This window comes from Aotus nancymaae, unplaced genomic scaffold, assembly GCF_030222135.1.
Source record: "Aotus nancymaae isolate 86718 unplaced genomic scaffold, 86718_ANA_hifiasm-v0.15.2.pri h1tg000010l, whole genome shotgun sequence".
NCBI lineage: Eukaryota > Metazoa > Chordata > Mammalia > Primates > Aotidae > Aotus > Aotus nancymaae.
Genome location: NW_026988421.1, coordinates 51255142 through 51267779, shown reverse-complemented (window position 1 = coordinate 51267779; position 12638 = coordinate 51255142). Strand labels below are relative to the sequence as shown.

Here is a 12638-nt window from a genome sequence, read left to right as displayed (position 1 = left end):
AGATAGACTATGGAAGACAGAAAGATCAGTATGATCTTGACTCTTTTTTAATGAGTTTGGTTTCAAAGGAAGAATATATTTACATAAATTTGTATAATATGTATCAATATAACTATACATATTTCTCAAAGTTCACACTATCTGACACTTTTTAAAACATATCTATTGATAGAATTATAAGTATACCTGGAAACACGTGCATAAATAGCATTTCTTTGTAAACTTATTTATATGAAGGCTAGATTTCAAGTTAAAACTAGGGTCTGTTTCTGTCACTGCCTATCGGACACAACGGTATAGGGGGCCACCTATCTTCGATTGACTCCATACAGTGCTACCTTACTGCTTGATAACCTTATTCAGCTCTCTACATCTTTCTGCCTGATCTGCCTAATTGCAAAATCCTGGAAATATATAAAAGCAAGATGAGTACACATTTTTTTCTCAACTCTTCTGGTAATATTTTTTATTCCTATCAAGACAGATTAACTTATGTTCTCAATCTTTTGTATTAGGTGTTGGCAAACTTTTTCTATAAAGGGCTAGACAATAAGCATCTTAAGGTTTGTGGGCTATGTGGTCTCTTATAGCTACTCAACCCTATTGCTGTAGCAAAGTAGCCATAGGCAGTATGTAAACAAATGAGTATGGCTGTATTCCAATAAAATTTTACTTATAAAAACAGGTAGCAGGCTTATGGATTTTGCCCAGGGACCATAATATGCACACCCCTGTTCTACTTCACAGATATAACTCTAAAATGCAGCCATTAAGGACCTATTGGACCTATTGCATAGTAGATGATCAAAAGCTATATAATTCTTGTTGGCATTTATCATCAGCTTTTAAAATGTTAAAGACTGGGAGATTTACCAATATTCAAATTCATGGAAGATGAGACACTATTTTTCAAGAAAATCAGTATACTGAAAAACCTTTTATGCCTTGTCTTTGTTGGCATGTCTAGGGAAACTATAAGCCTTTCATACTATTATTAGATAGTAAAATTCCCACAGGCTATAGAAAACAAAAAAACATGTCTATTTACACTAGTTGCCACAACCACTACAACAAATGGAGTATATGCAAATCACCACAGAGCAGCCCCTTTTAAATGAGCCACAACATGGCTCAAATAGTCATAATATAACAAAACTAACGAAAATTCCAAGTATGATGTCTGTTCAACTCACATCTGTTGAGCATCTTCAAAATACAGGACTCTTATTTGCATTTATAACAAACCTGAATTGTAGATTAATTTCATCTTTGGAGTTTAAAATTGGATGCAACCACTTCTTTCCCTCAAAGGGCGAGATACAAAGTACATTAAAGGTCACTCTAAAACCGAAGTTAAATCATAACCTTTCCCTTTTCACTTAATTTCCAGTCTCCCTGGTGGAATATATGTTTCCATGAGCAACTCTTCTCCCCATTCTAGAACTCTATTCCCTAGAACACAAAAATTGCTTTTCTTTTAAGTTTCTAAGGGCTCTCTTAATGTTAGATTTGAAACATCTTAATATAACTCAAAAATTTTTTTGCTTTACACTAATCTTTCTAAAATGTCTCCTAAGATTCCAACAATATTTTTATGGAGATGGCTCAAAAATCACTATTTCACAATCCTCTCTAAACTATTAATTGGTTGGTTTTATACTCTAATGATTCTCAGAGTATTAGCAGCAGACCTGGAGGAGCTCCTACTGCCTTTGAGGAGTGAGAATAAAGGAAGAAAAAAAGCCTAAAAAGAATATGAGTGGGTAATCTTGTGGGGAACCACACTGAAACAATAATGAGAAAGCAGTAATATAATATTATTCTGGTAATACAATATCTATGAGAGAGATATGCCCCTAGAAAAGTGCTTAGGACATATTTTGACATTCACTGACTCCTAAAATCTGAGATGAAAAAAAATGTCATCGGGATGTTTAAATATTATTTTCTTTCTCTTTCTTTTCCCTTTCCTGGAAAGAATCATTCCAATGAGTCTTCTGATTTCCCAAACTTAAAATCCTAAAGTTACTCCTGATCACTTTTCATGTTGCTTGAAAATTCAGTCATGAATTCCTCATAATTCTTTTTTGGTTCCTTATATACCATTTCCAGTCACTACCCTTCTTAACATATACAGACTATGCTGAAGCTTTCTACTTATTTTTTCTGCTCAGACTGTCCTTCTACATTTAAGTCTTCTCCAAACACTGATTTTACTTCTCAAAGGTCGGTAAATAAAATATAGTCTGCTCAAAGGACAGTTTAACTATTGTCCCAAAACTTTGGGAGGCCAAGGCGGGCGAATTATGAGGTCAGGAATTTGAGACCAATCTGGCCAACATGGTGAAACCCCATCTCTACTAAAAACACAAAAATTACTCAGGCGTAGTAGTGGGTGCTTATAATCCTAGCTATGGCTGAGGCAAGAGAATTGCTTGAAACAGGAAGGTGGAGGTTGCAGTGAGCTGAGATCGTGCCACTGCACTCAGGCCTTTGTGAAAGAAAGAGACTCTGTCTCGAAAGAATAAAATATTTTAAGGTTAAAAAAGGAGGTACAAGTTTTAAAGTAAAAATAGAATTTAAATAATAAAAAAGATTCACATACAGAAATTTAACAAATGGAAAATAAATCCAAAAAAGAGGTACATTCTACAAGGCAAACCTTAAGTTATGCATCTACTAAAGAAGGCAGAGAAGGAAAACCAGAAAGTAGAAGGGTTTATGCTTGCTGCAATGAGTGACTTAGCTGCTGTTATTATCGAGGCCCAGGATAAAATATAAAAGTCATCAAGAAGGTATACTCACATATGTTAGAGGAAAAGGCAAGATTGGGCCTAAATGAAGAAGAAGTATCAGTGGAGACAAAACCAAATAACTTGAAAATTGTCTAAATAGTGTTCTATAGAGACTGAATATCTGACCGGCCTACCTAGGCAACAAAGTAAGTTGCCACTGTTAAACTTACAACACATCAGTCATTCTACCACTGGAGGGAGTCTGGTCACATATCCTTTGATGTAACTTTCACTCTAGTAACTTCCTGGTCTTCCCTGGGAATGAATTAAAACCCTAACAAGTATATGAATTGGTTTAACACAATCTGATGGTTTTCAAATTTTTTGTTTCTTTTAGTTTTTATTTTATTTTTGTTTTGTTTCATACTCACTAATATCTCTATAGTCATATTTGGGTCAAAGAAATTAATCCCCACGCTACATGTCCTAGTACATGTCTATCCTGGGAAAAAGTTAATAAAGAAAGACATGGTAAATTAAGAACAAAGAAGGGCTCTAAGGCAAATACCTACACAAAACAAGCATCAAGGTTACAAAGCATATGAAAAATAGCAAACAGCAGATTTGAACGAGAAAAAACAATTTTTAGGTCTAAGGTGATAAAGATATTACTGATAGGATGGTAAAAGAGAAATAAAAGATAATAGTACTATAACTGATTTCAAAATTTACTATTCTTTAAAATTCAGAATTTATAGATTCCATTAATGACTCACGAATTTGAAGTGATTTCCTAACTAAATAACATGTAACTGAAATATGAAAAATAACGATCTAGACACTAGCAAAAAAAGAAATTTTAAAAAGCAGTGGTTCAACTCAAGAAGTTATGTGGATAATATTCCATTCACGATAATAACTATTACTTTATATTTTGCATTAATATAAAGACTGGTAATAAATTCTATGTAAGTAATACTTGTTTCAACAATCCCACAGGATTGGTATTATTATACCCACTTTACATAACAAAGCTTGAGGCTAAAACAAGTTAGGTAATTTGTTTAAGGTTACATGGCTTTCAAGAGTCAATATTGTAACAAGGCTGTTCTAATCTAAAATGGTAATATCACTATGCTACATCGTATGTCAGTGAGATTGACTAACGACTACCTTATATTCTTGTAATAAAGACTATTAAAGGTTACAGTGATGGGTATTCCTCTTAGATGTCTACTTCAGAAAACGTCATTAAGGATTATCTAAAATCACTGTGCTGCTAAGCATTTCTGTCACTTTATATTTCCAAAGTTAAAATTTGTTGAATTCATGTCAATAGCCAAAATAAGGTCTTAATTGATTTCTAATTTAAAGAAATATTTAACTCAACATTCAAACAAGTTTATCTTTTTAAATATGTAAAATAGATAAAATCTTTTATTCCCCTATTTTTTTCCACATATTGTTAGAAACAAAGACAGGGAAATCCGTCAGCTTCTGTGTAATTTCTTTCCAATGTGTTTCCTTGCTGACTACATCATAAACCCTATGGTTTATACCATATCTGGGCAGTCATAAAGTGCCCTACTCATAGAAATAATGTTTGTTAAAGCTATGAAGACTTGAGGGTATATTTAAATGTTTTAAAACAAATTAATTTTGTATTTTCTTCCTTACTATAACAAAGCTGGAGGGAGCTTAGATATATGTAAGGCAACATGTAGATAGATCTTTCATGTTCAACAAGGAAGAAAAAGCATATATGTGTGTGTGTGTGATTAAAACATGAAAAGCACAAGTAATGTAAAATTCTCTGTGTGGGGTGGGGGCTGCTTTGTCTTGTCACAGGTCAGTGAATGTCTGAAGTATCTATCGAACTATAAATGGGCTCCCATATTATTAATGCTTCAAAACAAATTGTTTTTCTCCTTCAATTTTTTTGAAAAGTCATAATAAAAGTACATCATGTATGCAACTGGAGTATACTTCAACACAGCAGAAATGGAGAAACAGAAATACTCTACTTGTAATAGGAATAGAAACCCCTAGATCTACAGTATATTTTCAGAATAACACCTGGGCAAGGACCAGGTACTGACAACCAAAGTACACATGCCTAGGAAAGACTATCCATGAGGTAGTGTGTGTGTGTGTGTGTGTGTGTGTGTGTAATAACTGTCTTGCTTAATTAAAAATCCAATTGTATGACCATGTGGAATCTAATCCATATTCTTCAGAAGCTATTAAATATTTTTAGAAACTATGAAAAAAATGAATTACTGCTGATAATGTAATCATCAGTTCATAGGAAAATAGACAAGTAACAGACAAAAACAAAAAGACCCAGGGAAACATAAGAGATATACAATTATGTTCAGCAGCAGGCATAGCTCTTGGTTGATACAGTATGAAAACATTATAAAATTAAAAATATCTGAGTGAAGAAGGTAAAAGAAAATGTACCTTTAACAACCATACTACTTTCCTCTATTTTATTCCATTTCCAGAGGATTAATGTTTCTCTCATTTTTTCATCACCAAATTAACAGTAGATTAAAATAAAGTGAGAAAAGAGCAAACCAAACAAATATAGTCTATCATAAATTATGAAATATAGCTCTTATTAGGTACTTAAATAGATCTTCTGTCCCATATTCTGCCACATCCTTTCCTATGTTACGTGTTTATAGAAGTAAAATAATGACACTTGAGAGAAAAAGTGAAAGGAAGTGAAAGAAGGGAAGCAAAGGGAGTAAAAAGCATCTAGCTGAAAATTTCTCAATATAAAATGATGCTAAGTAAGGTCTGATTGACAAATTTAATGCAACATTTTATACACTGTTCTATCAAAAACAAACATTATCTCCCCTAAATTATTCCTATGAAGCCAAGTTAATATTTTTGGAATTGACATGTAAGATAGGAAAACAAAATAAGCATTTAACAACATCTCTTAAAAAAAAAGTATTTCCAAATTTTATACATCTTCTAGTAGAAGTTAGCTCTTTGTATTTGTTGGTATATGCTATTTTATAAAATAAAACCCTATTTAATTAGTCTATATTAAATTACTTGGAAGTCAGCAAATAGAAATTTTCATAGATATTAGTGCCAGAACCCTCCCCAAAATTAAATGTTACATAATTTGTTCATTTTGTGGGATTCCTAATTTGAAAAGAAACAACTGAAAAATATCAGAATAAAATAGCTACTCCTCTAGGAGATCACAGTAAATACAACATTAATTTTCACACTCTATTAACTCTGTGAACTTCATGAAAAAGTTATAATTTTCCCTAATATCTTTGAAACACGTGGTAAATGCAGTTTTAAGCATTCAGATTACCAAGTTCTGAGAGCAACAATTAATGCCTAATTCCAATTAGGACAAGAATGAGCTTTTGATATATCATTGCAATACATAAAAATGAAGTCTACTTTTATTAGTCTTGTTTTTCTCTCAAACCAATTTAAGAAAATATTTACAATTTACAATGGTTACATTATAAAAAGTCATGTCATAAAAGTACAAACTAAAATCCAAATGATTTTCTGTGTTATTAAAAATCTTTATAATCTAATGCAAGCTTACATATGAAATACCAAAAGGATAATTTTTTTTAGATACCATAAATACGTGCACTTACTACCATGGTGAGTAAAACAGTCTAAGAATAAAGGAAATACAAGCTGCCTTTGCAAGTGTATGTATTTATTCACATACTACACCTGTTTCAGAAATTAAAGTGGCTCTGGTTTCAAAAAGTTTGAATTCCGGTTTCAGAATTATTAAATACAAATTTGTATTAATAAATATAAAAATAAGTTCGGTGCTCACTTGATATAAACGTGCTGAATAGCAATGTCTACCCACGTTATTACCATTTAAATTATTTTGGAAACAAGACCTCTGCTCCCTATTTGGATTACCTTAATAAATTTTATGACCTTATTGTGAGTGTATTAGTATCTGTACATAACTTTGGTTAAAAAATGTTTTGCAGTCATTACCTCCATATACAGTTAATTTCATTTACAGTCAAAAAGTATTCGGGGCCCTCTTGACAACATGTACACTGTGTTTCCTTTGTCAGATGTAGAATTTTACAATTATTCGGCCAACCAATTACTAATCAGACGATTTCTTTACAAATGAAGTTTATTTCACATTACTGATATAGCAGACTCTAGTCCAACTAACCCAGAAGCACCGTAACTAACCACATTGCACAGAGCACTAGCTTATGTCTTCAACGATCAGACCTGTGTTCAATCAATTTCCTCCTTCAGGAGCCTGCCAATTTTAACAACAGAATAAACGATATAATATCAACACCCAATGGTACATACTCGCCACACAGTCTTAATCACAGCACATACATTAGGTCAAACAGATTTTCGACATTCTGAATCGGAGCCCAGAAACCACAAAGGTTGTGTCTGTCCTTGGTGCTGAAATGCACTATTTTTCTGCGCCCTCAATGAAAAACTGTCATCCTAATTCCAATCTGAGAGGCTAAAAAGACTAGTTAATTTGGGGAGTCTGACGATGGGAGGTTTAAGAAAGAAAATGATAAGTTTCTGGAGGAGAATAGTAACTTATGTGTGTGTGTGTTGGGGGAAGGGCGTTGCTAGAAACATCCCGAGGGCATTTCCCCTTCAGTGCCCGGAGACCCAGGAAATCCGGACTGCGGCAAAGATCGGAAACGCCTCGTCGGGGCAGGAGCCGCGACGGGAACGTCGCCTTCGCCCGGGCCAGGCGGGCGAGGGCGGGGAAGGGCGCCACGGTTGTGGACGGCTACTTTCCGCGCCAAGGCGCGAGCCCTGGGGTCCTTTTGTTTCTGGGGTGAGGGGAGGGCGGTGGGCGGAGGGTAACCAACATCTGCATTTATTTGCACAGAGGGGACAACAAAAGACCGTGTGGCCCTGGCAAGCGGCGTCGGCGGAGCCAGAGTAGCCCCGGCGCCTCGGGGCGGACTCGGTCCCTTCCCTCGCGGTCCCGGCCGCTCTTACCGTCCCGATCGCACAGTTGAATGGCCTCCAGGCTGAGGTTTTTGATCACCTCCTCACAGGGGCTGGTGGGGCTGTTGAGGGCATGATCCAGGCGCGGTACCTCCATTTTTCCAACCCCCTTCTCAAGCCCGCCTGCTTCGTATCCAGGCTCTCTGTGCCGGCCCGGTGGGCAAGAAGAGCGGGAAAGGGAGGGGGAGTGGCAGAGGGAGGGAAGGAGGCCTGGGACGCGATGATGCAGCGTCGGGGCTGAGGCACCGGTCTGGAGAGCCGCCGCGAAAGCGACGGTTGTGGCAGGAGCTCCGGGGAGTGTGTGGCTCTGAGAGACCGAGCAGGAAACGGCGCGAGGACTGGAGGCGCGCGCTCCCGGTGGGGAGGGGACGCAGCGCGCGGGGAACGTGAGGAAGAGGGCACGACGCGCGCACGCACGCGGGAGGACGCGCCCACCTGCTGGCGCGCGGCGGTCCCTCCCCCGCCCTTTTGCGCGCACGCGCCCCCACCTGCCCTCGAGCCACTGCCTAGGCAACCTGGCGCGTGACGCGTCGGGCGACCGAGCGCGTGACGCGTCGGGCGACCGAGCGCGTGAGAACTGCGGGAGCTGTACGCAGCGCGGCTGCCTCGCCCTCTTTCCTGGTGGTGGCGAGTTAGCGTCTTCTGTCTGTTCTCGGTGTCTGGCTAAGCCTGAGTTGGCCCAGAGGGGTCTGCACGAGGAGGCGAGGGCGAGCAGGTTAGTTGTTTTTTAAGAACAGGAAAATAAGGGCCCAGACTCTTTGGACTCTTTGTATGGTATTGGGGTGTGGGACCCACCTTTTCCCCTGAAAATCCTGGGATACTCGCTGCCCGCCCTGTGGGCTCTGCCAGACATTCCTCGGAAACAGCTGCGTCTGTGGGATCAATCAGCGGATTACCTGAGGCGTGGAGGGGTTTAGAGACAGCCTTTTGCCGTCCCTCGACCCTGAAGCGGGGCAAACGTGGGAACTCCTTACTGCCAGAAAGGTGAGGGAATGAGGAGATGCAGCAAGCCTGCTGAAAAGGCGGCAGACATGCTGCGGGGCCAACAGCCACGGGACCAATAGCTACGTAGCCTGCCTTCACCCTGTAGCTTCATTCATTGATGCATTTAGCAAATAAGTATTCAGTGCTCACCCTGTGCCATTGTTCTGGGCGCTAATGAAGGGAGGATAAACAGCACCAACTCCCATGGATTTGGAAGGAATCTTTGCTACAATAGATAATGAAGATTGACTTGTGCTTCCTCAGTTACCCTAAACTTGTATCCCCACTGCTTTTAAGTGCATTTAAGATTCTGCAGTGCGCTTAGTGGATGTGCAGACGTTTTAAAAATAAAATAGAGTTCACAGCCTATTGACCTCTGTTCCCATTTGCTTCTTTGGAATAGTTTTTAGTTTTCTTGCTATCGGGATCAAAAAATAGTGTCCCCCTTTTCTTAATTTGCTTGTAAATATATAATATAAGTTCCCTTTTATTGATTTTCCAGTTTCAAACGTAAATGTTAATCAAGAAGTAACAGCTTACACTTACATGGCTGTATGCTACCCTTTCTAGTCACATCCATTTAGCCATAACATGATGAGGTCTGGTTAATTGAAGCTTCAATAAATGAAAGGACCAGCTTAAAGTAAAATAAGCCTGTGAAAAATCTTGACATAACTGAAGTTTCGTAATTTGGTGAAAGATAATTAGGTATCCTAAAGTGAAAAGTCTTCATTATGAACTTAGGTATTAATGAAGATGGATATTTTTGAAGTTTGAAAGAATTCTTGTTTAAAGGTAAAGGTGTCCCCAAGGAGAGGGTAAATTATTACCTGTTAAGGGATATGACAAGAGAGTATTTGTGAATTTTCTGTGTTCGAAAGTCCGGCTCTATATAGGACTAGAAATTGATACTGTAAGCCCAACAGTGTGTTCATCTTTCAGAGTAGTCTCAAATTTCTAAATATCAAAAAAGAAACTGTGTAAACTAGAATAACAATTTACTGATTTAAAAGTGAGAAATATGCATTTAATTAAAACTCATACAAATATTTATTAAGTACCTATATCCAGGACACTGTGCTCTGTGTTGGAAATTTGGAGTTCAAATTTATCAAGAAAGATAGATATGGAAAAAGTAAAAGTAGGATAGGAGTTAAGAAAGAGGAAGTATGCAAGCTTGTAGAAGCACGCACAGGGTTTATAACTTAGACTCAATGGTCAGGAAGACCTCTAAAATGATTTTATCTTCAGGGAATGAGAAGTTATTAAAAGACTTTAAATAGGAAATTAGCATGATCAGATTTGTCAGCTAGCATATTTGTGTAATCAGAAAGGGTAATGTTTTGAGAAGTATTAATGTCACTTTCTGGGTATACAACCTATTCAATCCAAGGCACCTCTCTGTTGAGTATTTGGATTTTTGTAGAAGAAATACAAAAGAAATATTTACCATTTAACTTTCAATATTCAATATAGGATTTTTTAATCAAGTTGTTAGGCTTCAAATCCAGGCATTGTCAAGAAGTAAAATGCAAATTAGTTTATGGTTCAACATATCAAGGCTAGGCCTGGTGGACCAAATGATAGAGTTTCTTCCATAATGAAGACAAGATATCTTAGTCTACTGTATAGGGTTTGGCCAGAGATGAGATTGATACAAAGAAGGTGGTGGCTATGAAGTAAAGTAAAGTAAGGTCAAAGAAAATCCTATTCTCTTTGGCTTAGAGAATTATGGGAAAGGAGTAGAAGAGCTCAAGGAAGGCAACCAGAAACATTTTTACTCATTCCCACCCTGAAGATGTAGAGTAAGAGGCTGTGGCTTTAGAAATGCCCAGATTGGTGTGGGAAAACTCAAGGACAGAGAAATTACTTTCCCAGTTCTCAGATATCTGGGAAGGTATCAGACTGAGCAGAAACCACATTCCAGTAACCTTGAACAGGGCAGAGACAGGGTAAGTGTTGACTTTTCAGAGTGCTCTAAGTTCTTAGGTACTACTGAAATTCAGAAAACAATACCTGCCTCCTCACAAAGAAGGCCTCAGAAGTAAAAGTTTTTCCTCTCATCTTCTGACCTCCAGCTTCTCAGTCTCATTTTCCCCTGAGGCTAGCTATAAGAAACTAGAATCCCTGTTCCCCAAGGTGGATTATAGAAACCACGACTCCTTTTCTTCAAAGCCAGCCATAAAATCCAGAAATATTACTCTAACTTTTCTTCTGCTTTTCTGTGTAAAAACTGGCCATAAAGAAATTATCTTACCTACCTTGTTTAACTGAAGGTCATAAGATCCCCATTCCAGAGAGGTCCCTGCCACACATAGCCAAAAGGAAGAAGTGCATGCTCAGAGAGGTCAAGAAGAATCTAGACAGGCAGGCCTTTCTGGGTTTCCCCACTCGGTCTATTAGTATTAGGTCATATCTCTTTTGTCCAGTCACATTTCTTCATGGCTGTTCATACCTTGTTGAACCTAAGTATTAAAATGGACAACTTTCCCTGTATCTTTGGGTCTTCATTCTGAAGACACCCCTGTGTTGAAAATGTGGTGTTCAAATTTCACATAAAACTGTGATCAAAGAAATTTGTATGCCTTTTCTCCTATTAATCTGCCTCTTATCAGTGATTTTTAGCTAACCTTCAGAGGGCTAAGGGGAAGTGTTCCCTTGGCTCCAACAGTACTCAGAAGGTGGGTGAGTTGAGAGCTATCCAATCTTCCCTAAAGTTTTATGTTAAAAGAGCAAGGTAACCTTTTAGTTTAGCAAAGACTATGGAGTAGACCTTCTAGACCAGGGATGTCTAAAGTACCAAAGAGATGAGACACATTAGTCAGAGATTGCCACTAGGCCCTGGCCAAACTAAGAAAGGACAGACCATGAGTTTCTCTAGCTACCAACTTCAAGTGAAAGACCAGAAGCAACTAGACATACAAGGAATGTCACCTCAGAGACCAGAGGAGGCAGAAGGAACTGTTCAAACCTAATGACCCTTTGTCCCAATGCCTCAAGTAATGGTATCTGGGGCTCTCTGATATTCCCAGATACTACCTAAAATAGGATGTAGGAGAAAAGATAGAAATCTTAGAGACTTGAGGGTCTTTACCTAATGAACCTGAACTTTAAGGAACTGCTTAAAATACTGAATGAATCCAGGTGTCTGGGTTAGAATAAAAATACATTATTTCCCCTCTCTTATTTGTCAGTGACTGAGATTTCATGAAGGTGATCAAATCAGTTTAAACAAAATGAAAAGTCTACCATTTTTGATACCTAATCGTTAGCTTGAGATGTCTCCTATTACAATCAAAATCCTATAAGTCATTCAAGCCCCAACTCATATGTTACATTCTCTTGAAATGATTCCCTCTGTCAAAAACCTTTATGTTGTATTTCTATAGGGCTTTATTTATAGTTCTCTTACAGACATCACGTTATGATTTATAAATTATTAATGTACATGAAGAATCAGACTCATATTTTAGGACCTTAAATATATCTAATCTAATACCTTATCCAGTGGCAAAGCCCTTGACGAGAAGTTAATTATCTCCTAATAAATATTAAATTAAAATCCTCACGAAGAAATCCAAAGTCTTCCTCATTCTGAGCCCAAGCATGTCTCCTATAAGAGCACTACAAAGGCCTTAATTTTCCCATTTGTTCATAATACAAAATAATAATCGTTCCTATTATCCATATATATTCAATTATCTGCCTAAATACTCTTAGTTCTTGCAAATGTTTGTGATATCCCATTGTTTTGAGTCCCTCTGTCACTCTGCACACTCTCTTCTAGATAGCTCCAATTTTTCTGAGTCCATAGATAAACACACGAGGTGTGGAAATATATTAAGAATATAAAAGAAAACACAGTGGACTAACACCATCTTTGTTGTATGTGCCAGA

At 37.6% G+C, this 12638-nt stretch overlaps 1 protein-coding gene and 1 long non-coding RNA gene across 3 annotated transcripts in view; one reads left to right on the top strand and one right to left on the bottom strand.

Moving 5' to 3' along the window:
• Positions 1-8074, bottom strand: part of PHYHIPL (phytanoyl-CoA 2-hydroxylase interacting protein like) — a 71336-nt gene extending 63262 nt beyond the window's left edge. Inside the window, exon 1 of the mRNA XM_012445752.2 lies at positions 7749-8074. Within this exon, the coding sequence (XP_012301175.1) occupies positions 7749-7854 (106 nt within the window). The 5' untranslated portion in view covers positions 7855-8074. The remainder of the gene's footprint in view (positions 1-7748) is intronic.
• A 169-nt stretch (positions 8075-8243) lies between these two features.
• Positions 8244-12638, top strand: part of LOC135274005 (uncharacterized) — a 348490-nt gene continuing 344095 nt past the window's right edge. For both annotated transcript variants that reach the window (XR_010341795.1, XR_010341794.1), the window contains exon 1: positions 8244-8472. This is a non-coding gene — a long non-coding RNA (uncharacterized LOC135274005). The remainder of the gene's footprint in view (positions 8473-12638) is intronic.